This window comes from Neovison vison, chromosome X (genome assembly GCF_020171115.1).
Source record: "Neovison vison isolate M4711 chromosome X, ASM_NN_V1, whole genome shotgun sequence".
NCBI lineage: Eukaryota > Metazoa > Chordata > Mammalia > Carnivora > Mustelidae > Neogale > Neogale vison.
Genome location: NC_058105.1, coordinates 89,541,609 through 89,566,381, shown reverse-complemented (window position 1 = coordinate 89,566,381; position 24,773 = coordinate 89,541,609). Strand labels below are relative to the sequence as shown.

General features: G+C 50.0%; 1 protein-coding gene across 2 annotated transcripts; it reads right to left on the bottom strand.

The window, feature by feature from the left end:
* Positions 1-12,546: 12,546 nt before the first annotated feature.
* Positions 12,547-23,754, bottom strand: SLC38A5 (solute carrier family 38 member 5). Of its 2 annotated transcripts, none has more exons than XM_044235420.1 (16): positions 23,664-23,754; positions 20,477-20,530; positions 20,322-20,397; positions 19,795-19,910; positions 19,624-19,697; positions 18,904-18,996; positions 18,701-18,779; positions 16,600-16,682; positions 16,244-16,302; positions 16,008-16,145; positions 15,717-15,796; positions 14,999-15,099; positions 14,623-14,738; positions 13,679-13,823; positions 13,481-13,584; positions 12,547-13,008 (listed from the first exon to the last, which is right to left on the bottom strand). In XM_044235420.1, exons 2-16 carry the CDS (start codon positions 20,527-20,529, stop codon positions 12,907-12,909), a joined length of 1,419 nt encoding a protein of 472 aa, XP_044091355.1. In that variant the 5' UTR covers position 20,530; positions 23,664-23,754; the 3' UTR covers positions 12,547-12,906. The 2 variants fall into 2 exon arrangements, with proteins under 2 accessions (XP_044091355.1, XP_044091354.1); XM_044235419.1 differs by lacking the exon at positions 23,664-23,754 and adding an exon at positions 21,975-22,043.
* Between the last annotated feature and the right edge of the window lie 1,019 nt (positions 23,755-24,773).

Genomic DNA, 24,773 nt, shown 5'->3' with positions numbered 1-24,773 from the left:
CTAAGTAGACGCAGCCGAAGACCTCTTTCAGTTCTTCTGTTCCTTCTAAGACAGAGAAACTGAAGGGACCCCCAGGAAGGACTGCTTTATTGCAGCCTCTGTTCTTTTTTTTTTTTTTAAGATTTTATTTATTTGACAGAAGGAGAGAGAGCACAAGCAGGGGAAGCAACAGGCAGAGGGAGAAGCAGGCTCCCCGAGGAGCAGGAAGCCGGATGCGGGACTCAATCCCAGGACTCTGGGATCATGATCTGAGCAGAAGGGAGACTGAGCCCAACTGACTGAGGCACCCAGGCACCCCTGCGGTCTCTATTCTTGCTAGGACCTACACCCTCACCTTACACACGCCTCATAGAACAGATAGTGTGTGTCCTCCTTGTAAAGGTCATGGAGTTAATGATTTCTTTGGAGTCTTCCGGCACAGTTGATAACATCATAGAAGTGACTGGGCAAGTTATCACATACGTCTTCCAGACCCCTGACTACAGACTCCTTGATGCTAAGACCCCTGGCTCCAGGGGCTAAGCGACTTACAGCGGACATCTGAGCATTCGTCCTTGTTTTGACCAGATCTTGGGTGCCCGTGAGGACATGAATACCAGACCACATCCTCAATAAAAACCTCAGACCCCAGGGGAGCCTGGCTGGCTCAGGTGGTATGGCATGCAAGTCTTGGTCTCAAGATTGTGAGTTTGAGCCCCACACTGGGGGTAGAATTTACTTAAAAAAAAAAGAAAAAGATAAACTTCAGACCCCAACCAAAGATGAAGTCCCTCTCTCCTTCCCTTTCTAGTTTCCCAGACACTTTGCCTGCTGTACTCCATCACTTACACTGTTCAATAAATTCTTCCCTCGTTTCCTCTTCGGTTCTTCATTTCTATTCCTATGTGAAGTCAAGGACACTCCTGGCTGCTCCCAGAGGCCCCCTCTCTAGATCCGTGGACCCAGCCAGCCTGCATCACTTCTATCTTTTCCCAGTCCTATTATTTGCCCTTTTTTCCCCCTTAGGACAGTTTTACTCCACTCTTGACTTGGGTTCTCCAGAAATAACACTTAACATTGGCTTCATGAGTTCGAATGACTGCTGTTCAAGACCAGATCCCCAAAGAAACAGACTGTGGGGCATATAGGACGTCTCCAGACAGATTATACAGAGAAATTCAGCTCAGAACAGTGCATGAAGAGAGGGAGGGAGGAGAGAATTGACTTGTCTGGCCCACTCCCAGGTTTTGTTTTGTTTTGTTTTGTTTTATTGGTCAAAATGTACCCCACAGGCATTAGCTCCCCACATTTGTTGACTGCATCCCTTGACCCCTTCGGCAGCTGTTCAGGGAGCCAGATTACACACTCTCAGGTGCAGTTTCCAGAAGTCATGGGAAGAGCCAAAAAGGCCAGGAACGCTGCTCATTTGCCGGGCTTTCCAGCGGCATCCAAGGGTCAGAGCTGAGCACTCCCAGGCAAGTCCTAAGTTCACCAGTTGTAACAGCCATCTGTGCTGGCTAATTGCCTTTATCCGGAGGAAAGATTAAACTCCTATCTCCATGATAAGCGGGTGCTTTTACCTTGGAGCCAGGTGTCTAGGCTAAACTTGCAGGTGACAGGGAAACCCTGCGCTTATCTTCCTTGAGATCGACATTTCAAAGAGATGACTACAACACTCTTAAGAAAGGCATTCCTGTGTTATAGGCCGGCAACAGGCTTCTTTAGGTCTTAAAAAGATGGACCTAAGGGCACCTGGGTGGCGCAGTCCTTGAGCGTCTGCCTTCGGCTCAGGTCATGATCCCAGGGTCCTGGGATGGAGCCCCACATCATATGCACAAATCCTAGGTTTCTCAAGGAAATGCATGAAGAAAACTGCAGGAGGGGAAGTCTCTTTCCTTTTGGGGCAACGGGGAATATTCACTTTTGTGTTTATTTACCCTAACAGCATTCTTCTTTGGTTATTCTTTTATAATGAAACTACCATTTTTGAATGATCTCCACTGCCAGGACACCTGAGTGGCTCAGTCAGTTGAGCCACCGGCTCTTGGTGTTGGCTCGGGTCAAGGTCTCCTGGGTTGTGGGATGGAGCCCCAAGTCAGGCTCTGCGCTCAGCTGGGAGGGGAGTCCGCTTGAAGATTATCTCCCTCTGCCCCTCCCCCCACCCACTTGTGGGCATGTATGTGCTCTCTCTAAAATAGCTACATCTTTTTTTTAATATTTTATTTATTCATTTGACAGAGAGAGAGAGATCACAAGTAGGCAGAGGGGCAGGCAGAGAGAGAGGGGGAAGCAGGCTCCCCGCGGAGCAGAGAGCCTGATGTGGGACTCAACCCCAGGACCCCAAGATCATGACCTGAGCTGAAGGCAGAGGCTTTAACCCACTGAACCACCCAGGCGCCCCTAAATTAGCTACATCTTTTTAAAAAATTATCTCCAGGGGTGCCTGGGTGGCTCAGTGGATTAAAGCCTCTGCCTTCAGCTCAGGTCATGATCCCAGGGTCCAGGGATCCAGCCCCGCTTCGGGCTCTCTGCTCAGCAGGGAGTCTGCCTCCCCCCCCCCTCTGCCTGTCTCTCTGTCTACTTGTGATCTCTCTGTTAAATAAATAAATAAAAATCTTTTAAAAAATGATCTCCACTGGGGAGGGTATGTGCTATGGTGAATGCTGTGAAATGTGTAAGCCTGATGATTCATGGAATTGTACCCCTGGGGCAAATAATACATTATATGTTAATAAAATAATTAAAAAACATTGTCTCCACTGCTATTTCTGCCTTTCTCTGAGAGTTTGTCACTGTCTAAATATTCTGTAAATCCACAGTAAGATGCAAAGGAAAGCAGTCATCAGAATTACAATAGAATGAATCTAAAAGTTCAAGAGAATACTCACCTTTGGTGGTGGAAGAAAAGCCTTTATGTCTTACTTCCTGCTGAGCAGTGTGCAAAAATTCTCCTTCCTCACTCATTAATTTCCCCGCTGTCTTGTTGCCTTTCTTGCTCATGCTTTCTCTCTTAGACCTTCTGAGACCCTGTATGCCTGAAACTGTTTTTATTCCACCTGATATAAAATTCCTTTCTTTCAACAGTTTGGAATTATTACACCCTTGTCGGCTTGCCTCCAGTGTGGTGTTTGAGAAATATGGTGTCAGTTAAATTATTTTCCTTTGTAAGGAAACTGCTATTTCTCTCTAGGTGTTTTAAAAATAATTTTTCGGGGGTACCTGGCTGGGTCAGTCGGTGGAACGTGTAACGCTCGATCTTGGGGCTGTAAGTTTGAACCCCATGTTGGGTGTAGAGATTCCTTACAAAGAAAAATCTTTAAAACAAAATAAAATAGGGATGCCTGGGTGGTTCAGTCGATTAAGCGTCAGCCTTCCGCTCAGGTCAGGATCCCAGGGTCCTGGAATCAAGCCAGGCATCAGGCTCCCTTCTCGTCTTTCATAATCTGACATTTCACTGTGTCGAGGGTAGTGTATATATGTGCGTGTCTTATCTATTCTGTTCAGCACACTGTGATCCCTTAAAATCTGAAGTTGTCTAAAATTGAGATCTTCTCACTCATCATTTTTTTAAACATTCCCTCTTTACTGGGCTGCTGATAATGGGCTTTGACATTTATATTTCTATCCTCCCTATTCATTAGCTTGTCTTTCACTTACTCCATCTCTATCCATTTATCCATTCCTGATCACTTTTCTTGCCTTTTCGAATGCATCTGTTTTAATATCCAACCTATCCCAGAGAATTATTTTTCTGAACAATCAATATCCAGTATTGCCAACAGTTCTATAAGCAGAAAGAGCTGGGGTCCCCAGTAAAAGAAAGACAGACATAGCTTTCTTGACGTAAGAAAACCTATTTTAGGCCCCCAGCCATTTTGTAAAAGAATGTAAGAACAGGGACGCCTGGGTTGCTCAGTTGGTAAGCATCTGCCTTTGGCTCAGTCATGATCCTGGCGTCCTGGGATTGAGTCCCACATCTGGATCCTTGCATGGCAGGGAGCCTGCTTCTCCCTCTGCCTCTGCCTGCCACTCTGCTTGCCTGTGCTCTCTCTCTCTCTCTGACAAATAAATAAAATCTTTTTTTTTTAAGAATGTAAGAACAAACAATCACTATCAGGCTAGGAGATAATCTAATCATACTCAAAAGTGAAGACTGAACTTGATGTGAAATGTTGGGATCCCGGAGCGAATGAGCGAATGATCAAGAAAGAATTCTTGAGATTTCTTTGGTGCACAAAAAAAAAAAAAGTGGTTTTATTAGAGAACAGGGACAGGACCCATGGGCAAAAAGAGCTGTGCTGGGGTTGTGAGGAGTGACAAATTACATACTTTCAAGTTGGGAGGGAGTTAGCCACAGTGGAAGTCGCTGAGGAATTTGGAAGCAAGGTTTTCGGACCTTGAGGGGCCGCTGTTGAAGATAAGGTCATTTACTACTTTCTAGTTCAACCTTAGTCATGAGACCCTTCAGATGGATATCGGCGAGCCTATGCTTAGAGGATGACTGCTTACATGTATCTTGCTCAGGAAGGACCCAAGAAGGGTAGAGATCAAGGAAGTTTCCAAAGGGATGTTTAAAAGATTTTATTTATTTATCTCACGGACAGAGATCACAAGTAGGCAGAGAGGCAGGCGGTGGGGGGTGGGGAGCAGGCTCGCCGCTGAGCAGAGAGCCCCACTCGGGGCTGGGGCTCGATTCCAGGACCCCAGAATCATGACCTGAGCCAAAGGCAGAGACCTTAATCCACTGAGTCACCCAGGTGCCCCAAAGGGATGTTTATATGTTAAAGAAGACTTACAGGATCCTGGGGGTCAGGCTAAAGTCACGCTAAGGCTGCCTTTTGCCTCTAGCCAAGTATTAACATGGAAGCAGCTGAGCTCCTTGAGGAAGTTCACTCTGCCTATCCAAGTACTTGTCAATGGGCTATGAATTGTAAAGAAGTCTTTTTTCTAGATTTATTTTGCTTTTGTTCTCTATATCAACCTGACGCACACTGAGGTATCTTTGCAGGATCTAAACCCCTTTAAGCACTCAGATACTGGACTGTCTGGTGCCAGAGAAGCGATGATGCTAGCTAGCCCTTGTGGGTCCCCATGGCTTTGACCTGGGCTCAGTCACCTTAAGATGACTTTTGCCTCAGTTCTGTGCTGTATTCCCCATTGTGCAAGCCCCTTCATAAATACGTATGCACGCTTAGCTTATTTGTTTTTAAGATTTTATTTATTTATTTGACAGAGAGCAATACAGCAAGAGAGGGATCATAAGCAGGGGGAGTGGGAGAGGGAGAAGCAGGCTTCTGGTGGAGCAAGGAGCCTGATTTGGGGCGCAAACCAAGGGCTCTGGGATCATGATCTGAGCCAAAGGCAACCGCTAAACGACTGAGCCACCCAGGAGTCCTGCACTCTTAGCTTGAAACCAACGTGGCTTTGTTGTTTGGGGAGACTGCTTTGAAAATACCTCAGGTGTTCTCCTTTACCTGTTGCAAGTAAAATCTTCCTTTTCCCATTCTTTTTTCATAAGATTTTATTTATTTATTTATTTGAGAGAGAGAGAGAAAGCACTAGCAGGAGAAGGGGCAGAGGGAGAGGGAGAAGCAGACTCCCTGCTGAGCAGAGGGCCTGACAGGGGGCTTGATCCCAGGACCCCGAGATCACAACCTAAGCCGAACGCAGACGCTTAACAGACTGAGCCACCCAGGAGGCCCTGCCCTTACATTTTAACAGACAATTTAAGTCATTACTTACAGCAGCAACAACAATAACACTTACCACATGACAGGTGCTCTTCTAAGTGCTTTACATATATTAATTCATTTGATCACCACAGCCACCCAATGAGTTCAATAACTATCCTCAGTTTACTCTTAAGTAGACTGAGGCACAGAAAGATCATGTGACTTACACAAGATCACACAACTAGTAAACTGAGGAGCCAGAATTTGAAGCCACGCAGTAGGCTCCAGAGTTTGCACTCTGAAAGGCGAGTACTCTTAGCTGTTCTAGAGTTCGGTCATTAATGAGCATCTACATTCGTCCCTTAAACAACAGAAGAACCTCTCTTTTCTTTCTTGCCTCTCCCCTCACCTCCCATGTTTATATTACCTGGAATTTTAGTTCAAGATTGGGATTTTCAGGGGTACCTGGGTGGCTCAGTGGGTTAAAGCCTCTGCCTTCGTCATGATCCCAGGGTCCTGGGATAAAGCCCTGCATCAGGCTCTCTGCTCAGCAGGGAGCCTGCTTCCCCCCACTTTTCTCTCTGCCTGCCTCTCTGCCTACTTGTGATCTCTGTCAAATAAATAAATAAATAATCTTTTAAAAAAAGATTGTGACTTTTAAAATTTACAATCAAAACTTATTTAGACTTTTCGATGAATGTTACTATTTTTCCCCTTGTCATTGCTTACTAGAACCCACTTGTTGCTCCTTAATCCATTTTTTTTCTTCTGCTGGATCATATACCCTAATAATCTTTTCAGAAGGGGTAGTTGTGTGATGAATGTTCTGAAATATTTTTCCTTTCCGCTGGATCATCTTGGCTCGATATACAAATAGAGGTTCAAAGTTGTTTCTCATCAGCTTTTTGAAGAACTTCTCTACTATATTCTCTCTTCTCTCTTTTCTTCTGAGACCATTCAGGATTTTCTTTTTATCCTTAAGGGTTTTATCTTTAACCTAGAAATTTTATTTTTAGGTTGTGGTGGGGTGGGGTGCACTGTGTGTGTGTATGTGTGTATGTGTGTTAATCGTGCTTAGAATTTAGTGGCTCTTTTCAGTTTGAAGATTCATGTTTTTTTTCCAGCTCAGAAAATTCTAGAACATTATTTTTTCAAATATTGTCTTCTCTCCATTATTTATTCATTCATTTATTTATTTAACAGGGACATAGGGAGAGAGGGAACAGAAGCAGGGGGAGTGGGAGAAGGAGAAGCAGGCTTCCCACTGAGCAGGGAGCCCATCGATGTAGGGCTTGATCCCAGGACTCTGGAATGCATGCATGACCTGAGCAGAAGGCAGATGCTTAACTGACTGAGCCACCCAGGCGCCCCTCTCTCCACTTTTCTATTCTCTGTTTGGAACTCCTACTAGATGAATGTTGAAACTTCTGCAATCCATCCTCCATTTCCTTGATTTCTTTCATACTACCTACTTCTTAATCCTTCATACCATAATGCGAAGTAACGCCATTGCCTGACTTTTTTCATTGAGTTACTCCAGTTTCTCTTATTGATCTACAAAAGCTATGTTATATAATAGCGATAGTTACTTTTAATTTACTGCATATTGTAGGGGACCAGAATATGCCACCCCAAAATATGCCTCTTTGGCATAACCCTGACTTTGAGCTGATTATTTTGAGTAATGGCAGACAGAAGCTCTAGAAACAATAGATGTTATCATATCTACCATATCAAAGGGAAATTTACATTTACAAAGGAAATTTCCATTTGTAAGGGTGTCTGCCCCCCCAGGAAGTGCAGGAGTCTAAATCACAAGAAACACTGATCAATAGAGAAAGCAATGACTTAAATTTGCATAACAAACCTTATCCTTGTTTACCACACCTCCCAGGTCACTTCCCCATAACTTGCCTCCCAAACCCAGAAGCCCAAACTCCCTTTCTCCTGTTAGGAATCCAAACTGCTATATAAATCCAAAGCTCTAGCCATCTCTTTGAGTTACTCATCCCTGAGTCTCTACCATCGATTTGGAGACACATGTTAATAGCCTTCTATTTGTTTTTCTCTTATTAATCTGTCTTTTGTTACAAAGCCCCAGCCAGGGCGCCTGGGTGGCTCAGTGGGTTAAGCTGCTGCCTACGGCTCAGGTCATGATCTCAGGGTCCTGGGATCCAGTCCCGCATTGGGCTCTCTGCTCAGCAGGGAGCCTGCTTCCCTCTCTCTCTCTCTGCTTGCCTCTCCATCTACTTGTGCTTTCTCTCTGTCAAATAAATAAATAAAATCTTTAAAAAAAAAAAAACAAAGCCCCAACCAAAAACCCAGAAGGGTAGAAGGAAAATGTTTTTTCCTCCCTTACAGCGTTTCAACATTTTCCTTCAAATTAACCCTTTCAGATTGTTGTTTATAATGGTTTTTGACTCAGAGGAGTTTTTCGGTTTTATATCTTTAAATATAGCAGATTTATTGCTCACAGCCTTGGTGTAATGCAAAGAAATGCCTCTGCCACCTCAAGATTCATCGTATTTCCTAAATTTTCTTCTAGTGCTTTATGAATTTACATTTTATATTTAAACCTCTAATTTTTCTTGACTTTATTATCTTACATAGAATAAGGTAAGAATTTAATCTTTATTTTTTCCAAGTGGATAGACACTTGTCAAACCATCATTTGGTAGATAACCCGTCTTTTGCCCACTTGGAAATGAATGTGTATAGATAGGTATGTTTCTCATCCTTCTATTTTGTTTCACTAATCTGTTTCTGGGTGTATTCGTTTTCTATCACTCTTATGACAAATTACCACATTCTTGGTGGCTTAAAACAACACAAATTTGGGGGCACCTGACTGGCTCTGTTGGAAGAACACATTCCTCTTGATCTTGGGGTCATGAGTTCAAGCCCCATGTTCGGTATAGACATTATTTCAATAAATTACAAAAATTTTTTTTAAACCCACAAATTTATTATCTTATAGTTCTGTAGGTCAGAAATCCAAAACACGTCTCACTGGATTAAAATCAAGGTGTTTGCAAGCTGTGTTCCTTCCTGGAGGCTTAAGAGAAAACGATTTCCTCGCCGTTGGTCTCTAGAAGCCGCCCACATTCCTTGGTTAGGGCCCCCTTTCTTCCATCCTCAAAGCAAACACATAACATCTCTCTGACCCTGCTCGCATCCTCACATCTCTTTCTCAGACCCTCTTCCACTTACAAGGGGTTGTGATTACATTGGACCTACCCAGATAACCCAGGAGAAGCTATTTTAAGGGTCCTGGGATCGAGGCCCCCGTCGGGCTCTCTGCTCAGCGGGGAGCCTGCTTCCTCCTCTCTCTCTGCCTGCCTCTCAGCCTGCTTGTGATCTCTCTCTGTCAAATAAATAAATAAAATCTTTAAAAAAATATATTAAAAAATATTAAAGATCTAGCAACTTAAGTCCACCTGCAACTTCCATTCCCTCCCCATGTAACAACATATTCACTGGTTCCAGGGATTAGGATTGAGAACACGGTCAGTGCGGGGCACTTATTCTGCCTACCACACTCTTCTGGCCCACTTACCCTGATTTTAAAGTACATTTCAGTATTCATTACAGCAAAACACGCTATTATTGGGACACCAGGGTGGCTCAGTCAGTGAAGCGTCTGCCTTCAGCTCTGGTCACAATCCTAGGGTCCTGGGATTGAGTCCAACATCAGGCTCCCTGCTCGGCGGGAAGCCTGCTTCTCCCTTTCTCCATTCCTCCTGCTTGTGTTCCCTCTCTTGCTGTCTCTCTCTGTGTCAAATAAGTAAATAAGATCTTTTTTATTTTTTATTTTTTTTAAAGATTTTATTTATTTATTTGACAGAGAGAAATCACAAGTAGATGGAGAGGCAGGCAGAGAGAGAGAGGGAAGCAGGCTCCCTGCTGAGCAGAGAGCCCAATGCGGGACTCGATCCCAGGACCCCGAGATCATGACCTGAGCCGAAGGCAGCGGCTTAACCCACTGAGCCACCCAGGCACCCAATAAGATCTTTTTTTTAAAAAGTTGTCATCATAAGTAAAAAAATTTTTTTTTAAAGATTTCATTTATTTATTTGACAGAGAGAGATCACAAGTAGGCAGAGAGGCAGGCAGAGAGAGAGGAGGAAGCAGGCTCCCTGCTGAGCAGAGAGCCCGATGCAGGACTCGATCCCAGGACCCTGAGATCATGACCTGAGCCGTAGGCAGCGGCTTAACCCACTGAGCCACCCAGGCACCCCAAGAAAAAATTTTTGTAACTGTGTTTGATGACAGATGTTTAACTAGACTTATTGTGGTGATAATTTCACAATATATACAAATATTGAATCATTATGTTGTACATTCAAAACTGATGTTATATGTCAGTTATACCTCAATAAAAAAAAAAGTCGTCTGCTCTACCACCTGAGCCAGCCAGTTGTCCCCAAACCCAGCAATATTGTAAATAAGATTATTCTAAAATTCATATGGAAGGACAAACAAACTAGAATAGTTAAAACAATTATGAAAAAAATGGGAGGAATTACCTACCGAATTACAATACTTATATAGCTATAGGAATCAATATTGGGGATATTGGGGATATTGATATTGGGGAAATAATAAATTTTTACAATATACAAAAGGAAGGAGCGCCTGGCTAGCTCAGCTGGCAGAAAATGCAACTCTTAATCTTGGGGTCCTGAGTTGGGGTGCCATGTTGGGTATAGTGCTTACTTAAAAAAAGAAAAAGAAAATAATAAAACAGCGATTCAGTAGAGGAAGAATTGTCTTCAGAAATGGTGCTGGAGCAACTCAACATCTATAGGCAAAGAAAAAAAAGAAAGAAAGCATCCCCCTAAACTTCATACCTTATACAAAAATTAGAGGGGGAGCAGCAGGCAGAGGGAGAAGCAGATTCCACCAAGCAAGGAGCCTGACGTGGGGCTCAATCCCAGGACCCTGGGACCATGACTGGGGCTGAAGGCAGATGCTTAACCTTAACCCACTGAGCCACCCAGGAGTCCCGAATATGTAAAATTTTTAAACTTGGGCACAGTAAACAATTCTTTAAAATAACCCATTTTTTTAAAAGATGAAATTAGACTTTGCTCTGCCAGAAACCTCATTGATGTGAAGTGTGTAAACCTGGTGATTCACAGACCTGTACCCCTGGGGCTAATAATACATTATATGTTAACAAAAAAAAATTTTTTTAATTAAAAAAAAAAAGAAACCTCGTTGAGAGGATGATCTCTTCTTGTGGGTGCTAAATATGTACACCTGCATTTATAAGTCCAAGTACTGGAATTACAAGTTAGCCATGTTCTTTGAAAGCAGGCTTACTGAGCTTAAATTGAGCGTTGAGCTGAGTTACAGGCAGTAAGGCATGAAGAAGCGTGAAATAAGGAGCCTACAGTATGAATCAACCACAGCCAGCTGTCCTGTGTCTAAATGTGGAGAGAAGAAAGATTATCTGTAGTGGCCTGCATGTGCATTAAAAGTTATCTGGGAAGATAAATAAAAGTCTCTCAAACACCCAGAAACGTCTTTCATAAAGAAACACACATGAATTTTAACAGCAATACTATTTTCACCTCGTAGGTTGGCAAGAATCCACGTCTCGTGACCCAGGCTGCTGGGAAATCGGCACTCATATACATTGCCAGTGGGACAGCAAAACTGCCATGCTGGCTCCTACCTCAGGGTCTTTGCACTTGCTGCTACCTCTACCTGCAATATTTTATCTAAATAACCACAGGACTCGCTCCTTCCGCCCAATCTAGGATGCGGCTCCTAGTCTTTTTGTCAATGAGTCCTCCCTGACAACTCTGTCAGTGGCTCCCCACCTCCCCAGCACCACACTCAACATTACTTCTTTTCCCAACCATGCCTATCATTTTTTTTAACATTTTAGTTTTAAGGGGCACCTGGGTGGCTCAGTGGGTTAAACCTCTGCCTTCAGCTCAGGTCATGATCTCAGGGTCCTGGAATCGAGCCCCGCATAGGGCTCTCTGATCATCGAAGAGCATGCTTCCCCCTCTCTCTGCCTGCCTGTGATCCCTCTCTCTGTCAAATAAATAAATAAAAGCTTAAAAAAAAGATTTCACTTTTAAGTCATCTCTATATCCAAGAAGCTCAAGCTCACAACCCCAGGATCAAGAGTCCTGTGCTCCAGCTCCAACTGAGCCAGCCAGGAGCTGCTCACAGTGCTCATCTTTATCAGAAATGATTTATCTCTTTTCCTCTTTTCTGCTACATCAGAGATCAGCAATTTTTTTTTTTCTGAAAAGGGCCAGATCATAAAGAGCTGAGGCTTGGTGGACCACGTGGTCTCTGTTGCAATTCCTCGGCCCGGCTGTTCTAGCACGGAAGAACCATAAACAATGTGTACATGTAAGTGAACAGGCATTACTGCATTCCCATAGAAGATCTGCATTCCCATAAAAGATCAGATGCTGCAATTTAAATTTCGTCATTTTCAAGTGTCACAAATTATTATTCTTCGAATTTTTTTTTCCTAATCATTTAGAAGTGTGCAAGCTATTCTTGGCTCAGTGGCCCTACAAAGAGGCTGCTGCAGTTGGCCTGGGAGTCATGGTTTGCCTACTTTGGTGCTAGAACACCAACTACAGGGATTATGGTCCGCATGATGCACTATCGAAACCCCAGAACCCAAAACAATGCCTGGCACCCGGGAGGCTCTCAGTAGAGTTTTCTGGAATGAGAAAATGAACAAAAGTACGAGTTGGGTAGCAAGTTACTGAAGGAGTGGACGGACAAGTGAGTGAATGTTCCAGAGCCAGTTCAATCCTACGCTCAGGGCTTGTTTACCCTCAGGGCTTGTCTGAACCAAGCCAGGGAGCCAGGCGTCCCCAGGAAGACTTAGAAAGAGATCAGAAGGCAGAGACGGGAGTTGCAATTCGGCATCTTTATTCTTCCCCTTTAGCTTGAGGGTGATCCTGACAAACAGCTTCTGCCAGGAGAGGCAAAAAGGACTGGGCGGGGTGGGGCAGGGACTCCCCCCAAGGACCCAGTCTCCTCCTCCCCCTGGGGTTGGGTTGGGCTTAGGGCCATGATCCAAGCTCAGCATCCCTGGGGAGGAAGGAAGCGGACCACTCTGCAACCTCCGTGGCCCCCACCACCTCCAAGAGCCTCGTTAATGGGAACCAGCCACCTCCATGAGCCAGACTTGAGGGACCCTGGAGAGCGGCCCCATCGTCCTCCACACACATGGGAGCATGCGCACAGGGGCCCAGGGTGGAGCAGGGCAAGGTCAGTGTCCAGACACATGGCTCTGGCCCGTGGCCCAGTTGGCAAACATAAAGCCTAGACTGATTGCCATGAAGAGGACCCCCAGGAGACCAAAACACAGAGCCTGTGAACGAGAGGGAGAGAAGATGGGGCTGCTTGGCCCTCCACACCAGAGCTCCTCCTGGAAATATTCCTCAAGCCCTCCATCCCCTCCAGAGCACCCCATTCATTCCTGACCCTCCTGTTCCCTCCCCTTCCTTAACACCAGCCCCTTCCCAAGAATTCTCCATCTTTCCAGAACACTTCAGAGAGCATTCTCCTTCATCCTCCTTGAAAGTGCTCCCAACCCTCTTCTAATGGCCCTCCAAAGGCCCTCCTTCCATACGTCTGTGGAATGCCTCCTCTGTCTCGGCAGACCCTGCTGGTGCTCAGTCCGCTCAGCCCCTTCCCAAAACAACCTCTTTCCTTCTTCCAGACCATCTTCCCTCCTCTCCCCCTCCCCCTCCTGAAAATGTTCCTTTGCCCTCTGGCCATCCTGGGCAGCTCCCTCCTCAGAGCGCTCCCTCTTGCCCCCGGCCCTCCCCTAGAATGCTCACCTGGATCTTGGGCCAGGAGCAGAAGGGCTCCACCTCAGATGGCACGATGCGGAGGTAGAAGATGCTAGGCAGGATGAAGATGAGGCTGGGGGCCGAGGTGGACCCTGGAGGCCAAGCAAGAGGAGCAGAAGTCAATGGAAGTTTGGAGTATAAGGCCCATATGAGGTGGGGTCTGGGACTGGGGTCGCGGGTACTGACCAATAACCCCAAAGATATCCCGGATGGTCGGCACACAAATGACAAGAACATTGACCAAGACAAGCAGGATCAGGGCTATGGCCACATGTCGTGGCCAGCTGAAGTCCCTGCTTGGGAAGAGCAGCTGCTGCAGGGCCCGGCGGATCTGTGGTCAGAGTGGGGTGGGACACCAGTCAGGGCTCAAGTTCTGCTGTCCCCCTCCGTGGGGTCATCTGGATAGAACTCTACCCTCTGAGCATCTGTCTGTGCCTCCACCCCGTGTGAGGTCCCTGATCCCCCCTCCGTCTGACTATCTCCATGTCCACCTGGTCTGAGCATCCTTCCGATAAAGCATCCCGCCACCCTTCTGACAATCCATGCCTCTCTCTTCGGTCCGATCACCCCTCGATGCCTGTACCCGCTCTCTGGAATATCTGCCTCCCTCTGCCCCCACCCTCCTTCCACTCTGTCTGAGATCCCTGCCTCTCTCTCCCTCTGACCACCTCTACCTGATTCCTCTGTCTAGTCACCCCACCTTCCCATCTGAGAGCCTGGTTGTTCTCACGCCTCACTATTTCTGCCTCTACCCTTCCTAAGGGATGCCGTCCATCCCTGTTTCTTTATTCTGACTGTCCATCTCTCTCTGCCTTTAGCCTGTCTGACTATTCCAGCCTCCCTCTTCTGTCTAGCCAGACATCTGGTGCCTCCTCCCTCCGACAGACTACCCCTCCTCCCCTCCTTGGTTCTCTGTCCTGCCACCAATGTCCCCTTTCTGTCTAACAATCTATTTTTGCCTCCTCTGTCCATCCAACAACTCTGCCTTCCCTATCTGGCCACCCCGTCTCCTCCATCCATCCATCCACTCCCATCTCCACCCCCCAGCCAAAGATCCATGCCTCCACCCTCCCCACCCATCCACGCACATAGCTCGGCTCCATGCACCCCTACCCCTCAACCCCACGTACAGGGAACAGCACAACCGGCACAGTGAGAGTCACTGCAAGCAGTACCGCCAGGCGCACACAGAGGATGAGCAGGTCTTGCTGGCTGTACATGTGCAGCATCTCCGCCTCCACGCTATCTGGGCCATGGACATGGGGCACGGGATGCAGGATGAGGTGGGAGCACCAGGACCAGCGTCCCAGAAACACACACGCACACACACGCACACACGTCCCCATACGCACATGCTAGGCAACGAAATCTACAATGTGTGACACGCACCCTCTCTTTGGAAACTGATGGGTCCAGGGCATGGAGGCAAACCACCAGGGCTCCTGCCCCAGTGCTCTACCCAGTCCCTGCTCCAGCTCACCCCACCCTGGCCACAGCCCCACTCACTGTAGAAGGTGAGGTATCCGAAGGTCGCCGTGAGCCCATACATGCAGAACATGGCCCCAATGGATACATTGGCCACCGCTTGCATTCTGTGCTTGGAGGGCCTGAGTCATAGAGGTTATGGATGGGTCATGCCCAGACCGCTGGACTTGGTGCCCCTCAGAAGAAGCCCACACCCTCCAGAGTCCCCTTCTTCCAGAGCAGATGTTTGGCTGGTACACACTGGGAGGCCTGTCTCTACCTCGCCTGTGTGGCTAGCCAAGCCTCCCTCTGTCCATCCATCTCACACCATGCGACCATCTTTGTCTATCCCCTCTGACCATCTCTGCCTCTCCCTCTCATCTGACCTCCATGCTGTGCCCCCCCATCTGATCATCCACACGTCCCTCCAACATATCCTCCCTGCCCCTCATTTTGTCCACCCGTACCCTACTCTCTCTGAAGATCCCCACCTCCCCTTCCCCAACCATGCCTGCTACCCCTTCATCAGAACATTTCTGCCTCCCCACTCTGCCCTTTTATGCTTGTACAGGATGTTAAAAGTAGAATCTTTAAGCCCTCATCAGTAGAAAGTCACTGCCCTGTACCCCACCCCCAAGGCCACCTCAAACCCTTCCCCCGCATGATCTAGCCTGATCAAGCTACAACACCAGGACTACCCTAGGGACTGTGGGACGTGAGGACTACCGTATCACCTCTGCTCACTTGCCAGCCCACTCACCGGCAGAGCTCTGTGTAGATGGGGAGCACCTCGGGATGGCAGACGAAGGCAAAAGCCATGATGGGCACCGTGTAGAACATCTAGGGAAATGGTCCACACCAGATATTAGAACCTCCAGGGGTCTCTCCCCCCCCACCCCCACCTCCCTGGCCCCATCGTTGCCCGCTGTATCAGACACGTGGAAGCCCTGGATGGCCAATGCCTGGCCCCATTCTGAGCTGAGTGCACTGGAGGGCAGGACCAGAGCGCCTCGGTGTGGCGGAAACTCCATACACAGGCTTGCGCCCCCACCTGGGAGTCAACAGTGAACATCTGGGCCTCACAGCTCCTGTTGAGACCCTGGATGGGAAGGCCTGGGGGATTCTTGCTCTCCACTGCCGTTTCGTTGAGACCTACAGCACAGCCAAGCTGGAACTTCTTGTAGATGACCTGGGGGAGGGTGGGGAAGCGAGGTCATGGAGAAGACTGTGTCGCAATGTTCCAAACTCCTTCTTCACTTTTTGCATGTCCTTCTCCCTTGGACTCACCGAAATGAGGAAAAACAGCATACAGGTCAAAGAGAGACCACTGGTATACCCCAGGTAGCCTGCAAGGGGTAACAAACAGAGTCTTAGAAATCAAGGGACACCCCCCCATAGCAAATATCAAGCCCTAGCTTGGCCTTTCAGGCTAACTTCCCCTAATTAGGCCACCCTTTTGCACAAGCTTTTACTTCTCTCTGGACCAGCCTGCCCTCCATAGCAAACTCCTATTTATCTGTTAAAGCCCACCTCCCATAAGCTCTCCCCTGATATTTCACAGCCCTGGAAAATGGCGAGTTTTCTCCATCTGACTCCCCTTCTCTAACTCCACTATCCAATGACCAACACAGGAAGCCTCTTACCCAAGTGTCTCATGAGGGCCAGTGGCAGGATGATTAACACACTGACAATGATGATGAGGAGGTTTCCCTTCAAGAACCAGCCCCTAGGGAGACAGGTGAACACAGTGACTAGTTGCCTGCCAAAGAAACTATCAGGCAGACACTCATAGAAGATAGCCGAACAGACGGATTTCTGCCCGCAGTCAGGGGAGCTGAGATGACACCACAGCCACAAGAAGTCATTCAGGCCGTCACGGTGACAAATGGCACAACAGGATCCACAGAAACAGCCAGACAGATAATCAGACTCAGTCAAAACCTGTCAAAGGGACACAGTTAAGAACACACACGCACACACACACAGCCAGACAAAATCGTGCTGTCGAGTGGACATAGAACCAGATGGGCAGATGGTACCCTAAACCAGCGAGACGCCCGCAGTCCAACACACGGCACCACACACAGAGTGAGCCTTGACCCTGGTGCGTCTGATGTGTCAAACAACAGTCTGACGATCCAGTAATGGTGCAAAGTCAGACAAGAGGTCAGAAAGACACACAGGTGGGGCACCTGGGTGTCTCAGTGGGTTAAAGCCTCTGCCTTCAGCTGAGGTCATGATCCCAGGGTCCTGGGATCGAGCCCCGCATCAGACTCTCTGCTTGGCAGGGAACCTGCTTCCTCCCCTCTCTCTGCCTGCCTATCTGCCTACTTGTGATCTCTGTCTGTCAAATAAATAAATAAAATCTTAAAAAAAAAAAAGACACAGGTGGTTGTTTGAACAGCTCGAGGTGTGTTGAGCCATAAGAGTTGCTGGGCCAACTTGACCACCAGCCAAAGACCGAAATAGAGGCAAAATCAGCCAGCTCTTGTTGGAACCACGCTCAAAGAAAAAGTTATGGGGGTGGCACCTGGGTGGCTCAGTCGTTAAGCGTCTGCCTTCAGCTAGGGTCATGATCTCAGAGTCCTGGGATCGAGCCCCACATCAGGCTCCCTGCTCCGCAGGGGAGCCTGCTTCTCCCTCTCCCCACTCTCCCTGCTTGTATTCCCTCTCTCATTGTGTCTCTGTCAAACACATAAATAAAATCTTTAAGAAAAAGTAGGATCTGTACAGATATTGGAGGTGGGTGCTTAGGCAAGACAATTAATACAGAATTGGCTGAAAAACCACTCATTTGTTCACAAAGAATTGTACAAATTGCCTATTATGTTCCAGGCATTCACACACCATCTCATATACACAGTGACACAGAAATGAACTGACAAAGCACCTTTGGCCATATAGCTGCTGGGAGCTAATTATAATAATCAGAAACACCTAGTCACACAGGTTGTCAGCTACCTAAATGGTTTCAGAGTCAAACCGAAGATCTAAGAGGATACATAGGCAGCCGTCATATACAAACAGCTCAACAGAGTCAGCCAGCAGATGGATCGAAAATCAAACATACCGTCAACTAGATGAGTACTCATAACAGTGGTCAAACACACGTGGTTAGAACCATAGTCCAGAGGACACACACACACACATGCACAGAGCCAGAGGGAACTTGCCAGAAAAAAAATGACTGCTAAATTAAACAGAGATGGGAGCCTACTGGTGCATAGAGTTGGAGTCAATCACATAGACAGAGTTGGCCCCACAGTACACTGCATGCTCACACTTCCAGCCAGACAGATTTCGCCAGCCCGAGGGACCCGGAATCCAACAGAATCCACTGGACAGGGGAAAAGTCAGAGTAAGTGAATGTCAGACACCCATGGTTGGAATCACAGCACACAGGACACAGCTGTAGAGAATCTGCTAGTACAACAGTTCAGAACCAAACCCACAGAGCTTTGGTATGCTCAGCCTCGGAGGCAACTGGACATATGGAATCGGCTACTATACAGAATCAGCCAAATCCACAGTCACTGAAATCCGCACCCTCACCCCGTGGTCTGCTGGATGGTCAGAGCAATGGTCATGTGTGCTGTTGGCCTCACAAAACGGAAGAATCACACCGGCCTGCCCTGGGAGTCAGAAGCCCTGGGAGTCAGCTGGGCACAGAGGTGAAGACAGCAGCCAGACCACACAGGTAGGGTCGGTCAATGACCCGCCGGCCAAGGGGTGTTGCTCACTCACCCCTCGGGGTCCATGTCCAAGAAGGTGCCGATAACCAGGGGAAGTTCGGATTTGATGATGAACAGGTAACTGGACATGGCTGGTGTAGGTGGGGGGAGGTATAAGCAGAAGGATTCCCCTCATCCCCCCAGCCCAACCTGAGGAAGCCCACCCCACCCCACCCTCTTCCCCAGAGCTGATCCCCTACCTCCCAGAGTCCTCACCCCCAACATTGTGCAGACAGATGACCGCCGCTACCACTACCTTCCCCGCAGGCCCCAGCGCCCTCTGTCCCAGCTGCTCATAGGCTCGGATGCCTGGGGTAGGGAGAGAGACAGGAGGGAATGTGTTGTGGGTCCAGGAGGTCAGGCCAGGGTGAGGAGGTGTGGAGCGGGGTGGCCCGAGGCTCAGGTTGCTGAAGAGTTGGTGCTGGGGGTAATTGGGTCTTACTGATGGAAGCTGGAGGTGAGGGGTAAACAGTTTGGGGTGGGCTTGAGGTAGAGCCTGGGAGGTGGGCTCTGTGACCAGGCAGAAGGCTGGGGGCTGGAGGTGGGTAGTAGGTAGTGGGTATCTTGGGGTTGTGGGGCTGACTTCCACAGTTAGGGGGAGTTGGAGACTGGGGAGTGGGGCTTAGAAGCAAAGTGTAGTAATCTGGTTGTGGGGAGAGTCGGAGACATGAGGTCTGGTGCCAGACTGAGGGGTAAGGATTGGGAGGTGGGAGATCTGGGAGCCCAGCCAAGTTCTGGGGGCCGACGTGCTGTCTGAGAGCGGGAGTCCAGGGAGTTGAGGCTGGGGTCTGGGGTTCTGGGTCCAAGATCAGGGGTATGGTATGTTCAGTGGGGTATGTTCAAAATCTAGGGCTCAGGTTGAGGTCTAGGGTCTTAGGTCAGAGGGGTAGGTCCAGAGTCTGGGGTCCAAGCCGTGGGTCAAGCTCCAGGCCTTACCTACAACACCAGCACAGGTCAGCAGGAGATGGATGGAGTATGAAGACAGAAGTGCGATGCATAACAGCAGGGCCCTATGACAGATCTCACAGCTCAGACTTGGCCCCCAGGCCTCCAGCTTGCCCCACACAGCACCCCTGCCCCGACCCCCACAGGCTGCCCAGGACTCACAAGAAGAAGAGGACCCCGGTGTGGGCCATGGCATAGGCCAGCCCCAGGATGCCACTGCCCATGATGGCGTTGCTGAGATTGAACACTGACATTCCAAATGACGTCTTCCCCTCAAACTGTGGGGGAAGGGGGGGTAACACGTGGGGAGGGAGACCAGGTAAGGAGACCAGGACTGGGGCCCAGGAAAGACCAGGGGAGAAGTGACTGGGGTGGGAAGAAGCCCAAGAAGGGCCACAGGACGGAGGCTAGGAAGGAAAAGGAGTTGAAGCCAGGGAGAAGCTGGAAAAGCAAGAGCTGGGAAGGAAGAGCTGGGAGAAACTTCGGAGGGGAGCAGCTGGAAGTGGAGAGGAACAGGGGAGGGCGGAGCAGCCATCAGAGGCAAAACAGCTAGGGAGGGGAGCAGCTGGGGACCCGAAGCTGCTGGGGCAGGAAATTGCTAGGCAGGGAAGCCCAAGGAAAAGGGAACAGTAGGGGAAGAGATGAGTTGGGCAAGGTGAAGCTGGAGCAGATTGTGTGAGGTCACTCACATCCATGAACTCGACTGGCTTCCTCCCAGGAGCAGGAGGATGGCTGGGCAGGAAACCTTCCCGTTCCTGCCTGTAGCTGGACAGGGCAGAGAAATCAGGGCTGGTGAGAGGGTAATCCTCACCCCGTCCTCGTCCCTCTTGGGCCCCAGACTCACCCCAGAGCATCCGCAGGGAGGGCTCCGTTCATCTTGGGATCCTGCAGTTCCATGCTGTGGGCAGAGAAAGGGGGTGGGGGATCAGAGATGGAGGGGGGCTACAAAGTGGGGAGAGCTGAATGAAGGGGGTAGAGGATCAGAGAGAGACAGATGGAGAACCAGAGAAACGGAGATGAAGCACGGGAAACGGGAGCAGAGGATCAGAAACAGGGAGATAAATGGAGAGACGTGAAGACAACAGTGAGAGCGACAGAGGAAGAGATGGGAGGCAGAGAAGGGAATCGGAGGGGGAGAGATGCCAACAGTTACTCAGACAAGCAGAGAAAGAGGACAGCAAGAGACAAATACAGGGGGTGGGGGAGAGAGACTGAGAAAGAGAGAGAGAGAGAGACCCCACAGCAGACGAGATGGCCGTCTGAAGCTGGGATAGCCTCTCCTCCCGGACCCCACACTCACTCAGTCTCTCTTGTTGCCTCTTTCCTGGCTGCCCCCCGCACCCCCCCACTCCCTCCACCCTCACCGCTTGGCCAAGCGTCTCACTCCTTACAGGGACACGTGTCGGATGGCTGCCCCACCCCTCCTAATGCCCCCTACCCCCCTTCCTCCCAGCCTGGGCCCCCAGCCTGAGCCCGGAGCTGATGCAACCTGTTGAAGGAGCTGGAGGGGGTCGGGGAGCGGGCTTGAAGACCCTAGCCGCCCCCCCACCCCAGACTGCAAACTGCTCTCTGTCACAACTCTAAATATCCTCACTAGAAGCCAAAGACAATTCCCCAAACCGAGCCTCCTTCCAGGGATACAAGTGACCCAGGGATCCCCCATTTAATCCCCTGTTTAGGAATTAGAGAAGTATTTTTCTGGGGCCCCCATCAAGTCTCAAACACTCCTTCTCCTGGCAGAAGTAACTTAGAGACACTTGCAGACTGGACACCCTTCCTGGTCTTGGGGTGTCTCAGGAACCTGCCCTGAGCCCGAATTTCCCCTTCTGATGATGTGCTGTCTCTGAGACCTTCATCGAAAACCCCCTCCCAAAGCCGGATGCGTTTCTTGGGGGTGGGGGCCGTCCGCAATCCCCAAGCGAGCCTGGAGCCCCGTCTTCTGCATGGAGTGTCTCCGAGGAAACCCCCAGTCCAGAGCTCACTTCCTGGGAGTGCAGTATCTCAGAAACCCCCATGCAAGGTCCCTATCATAGCTAAAAGTTGCTCCGAGGAAAACCCCCTCCCCAAGCCCCGAATCCCTGTCCTGGGAAGGGGACGCCTCTCAAGGAGCCCCATCCTCAGTCGCGAGCACTCTCTGCAGACTCTCAACCACTTCTGAATTCATTTCCTGGGAGCAAGGCACCAAAAAGACCCCCCACTTCCCATTCGATTCCCCGCTAGCGCTAAAAAGGTCTCCAGGGAACGCCTCCCCCCGGAGGTTCCCCCAGGAAACCTCTCTCGGGATCCCCCCTGGTGCCTCGGGGGTCTCCGGAGCCCCACCCCGACCAGCGCCCCCTCCTCACCTTCCTGCTCCTCTCAGCTCGTGAAGCGGCAGTAACTCACTAGGGCTCTGGGACCCCACGGCCGGCGCGGCTCCCCCGCCGCGGACCCTGCCCCCGCCCCGCCCTGCAGCCAATCAGCTCCGCCGCGCTTGCTAGGTGGCTAATCAGCGCAGCCCGAGCCGCATCTGGCCCGCGGATTATTTTTTTTTTTTTCTGGGAAGAACTTTTAATTTTAATTCAGTTTCCCTCCCTCTGGCTCTGGGCGGAGGAAAGGGGGTGGGGGAGGCGGGCGCTTCTCTCCTTCACCTAGACCAACGTGGAGAGAGACCCAGGTGTGTGTGGCGGGGCGGCCTTGAGTGGGGGGAGAGGTGGACAGAAAGACTGACGGAATAGATCCACACCTAGAGAGAGGGACAGGCAGGCAGAGGCCGCTGACGCAGAGATCAGACACCCAGCGGGGAGGGACAGATGGAGGGAAAAGATGCAGAGAGCGGAGATCGGAAGAGAAAAAAAATCACAAAATAGGGATAGGCGGGCAGGAGAAACAACACGAAGACAGAAGACAGGAGGACTGAAAAGACAGCCGTGTGGTGCAGGAGCAATAGAGAGGCAGAGGGGCAGTTGTAGAGAGAAAGAGAGGTACGAACAGACTCAGAGACAGGAGGTAGGTCCATGTAAGGATCTGGAGGAAGGCAACAGGCAGTCAGGCCCAGTAGTAAGCAGAAGACACAACTGGCAGATAGGTGGACACAGCCAGACACATCCCCAGAGGCTGGGAACAGACACACCAGCCTGGAGAGACAAAGGGACAGAGGACGAAGCTGAGGCAGGGAGACACCTAGAGGGACAGAGGACAATAGGCAGAGAGAGAGAGAGAGAGAGAGAGAGGAAGAGAGGCTGATTCAGGCAGATGGATGGACAGGCCCAGGAGCAGCAGGGGACAGGTACAGGGATAGACACAGCCAGGCCACTATAGATGGACCTCAGACAGATGGAAAGATAGCCTAGCCTAGCCAAAAAAATGGACCCTAGACCTTGGGGGGGGGTCCCCAGAGAGCAGCGGCGGGGGGGGGGCATCTGTGGTTGGGTGGGGAGTGTGTCGCAAACAGGGCACGCCCTGAAGTCCTGGACCCCAGCCCAGGCATTGGGTGGGGTGTGTCCACACCCTAACTGAGGAGCCCCACTGTCTGTGTGTCTGCCTTATATGTGGGTCTGTCTGTTCACTCCCATCCAAGCATGTGACAGGCATGTCTGTCCCAGGCAAGCCATGTGTCTCCTGCAAAGTCAGGCGGATTGAACTTGGGGTCCAGGCCCAACTTCAACCAGGCTGCTGGAGGTCCTGGAGGACAACAGGCCTCTCTGTCAGGGCCTCTTCACCCTCCTGGCCACCCCCCACAGGGAGCAGAGAATTCCCGGAAAGGCCAGGGGCTGGCTGGGGCTTCAAAGCTAGCCTAGATGCCCCCACCCTACCCGCAGTCTGTCAGAGGAGGGTAAGGGATGGGGCGTTAACTTCCCCACAGCAGGAGAGATAGCCTCCCGCACTGAGGGACCACAACCCCATCCAGGGCTCAGAATCCAGAGGCCCACTCACCGCCACCCACAGAAGTACGGACCTGCATCCAGACCCACAGCCACGCACTAGAGAATACGGCTGGACAGAGACTGCACCTGGAGAGCCCAGGCCTTGGTGTATATGGGTCCCATACTCACAGCTGCACCAAATGACCTCCCACGACAAGGTATCATTGCCCACAGCCTGAGCCTCGCAGCCAGAGAACACAGACAGACGCAGGACAGGCTCACACGGATCTCCAGCCACTCCAGACTCACGGACTCAACAGCCCTACCCCGGGGAGCCAACATGCACGTCACGCACACGGAGGGCACAGATAGGCTTTCATACAGCTGGCAACATCCGCGGGAGGAGTGGGGTGGCAGGGATGGGGGGCAGGGTCTCTCGTACAGATGGTTCCCGCTTCAGACAATCCTGAAGGCCATGTCCAGATTCAGGCCCCATAATGGTACCTCTGTTCCTGCGAACTCATGTGTGAACTTGTGGCCCCATGTGACCACATAGGGCTCTCCCGTCACAAAGAGGGACATTCACGGGCAGACATGACTGTCCGGAGAAGCTGTAGTCACAGTCACACATGCCATCTCATCCACACACGCAGCCACACGCAGCCACGAATACACAGAGCCATGGGCCAATCAAGTCAGAAGAAACGTGTAGGGAGCGTGTCCTAAACACACCATTAATGTATGTGCATGGACAGGAAAAGCAGGGGTGCAGAGAGGACGTTTAACTATTGTGACAAAGAAAATATCCAGAAAATACATCTCAAAGGAACCACGATAGGACCATGCAGTGGCCCCAAGAGAAACACCCATAGGGCATGTGCGCGCGCGCGCGCACACACACACACACACACACACACACACACTTCCCTTGTCTATCCTGACCTGTTCTGATGTCTCTCTCCTCTCATATTTCTCCTCCCCCAGAGCCATTACACATCTGTGACCCAGGCCAGCCAGGGAAAGAGGCACCTGTCGGCAGAGGCCTTGGCCTTCATGGCTATGGAATGTGGGTTGGGAGTTGGTGGGGGGTGGCGAGGGGGAGAGGTGGCTAAGCAGGTGTCTAGGTTTCAAGAAAAGTCAAAGCTTCCTGTCCAAAGATCTAGTGTACCTTGGACAAGAAAACAGATGCCCCCACCCACCCCATCCCAGCAGCAGCTTCCTGCTCCGATCAAGATCATTCAGCCGCCTGCCCTCCCAGGGCCTTCTTAGGCCCTGCAACATTCCCCCAGGCCAGGCCAC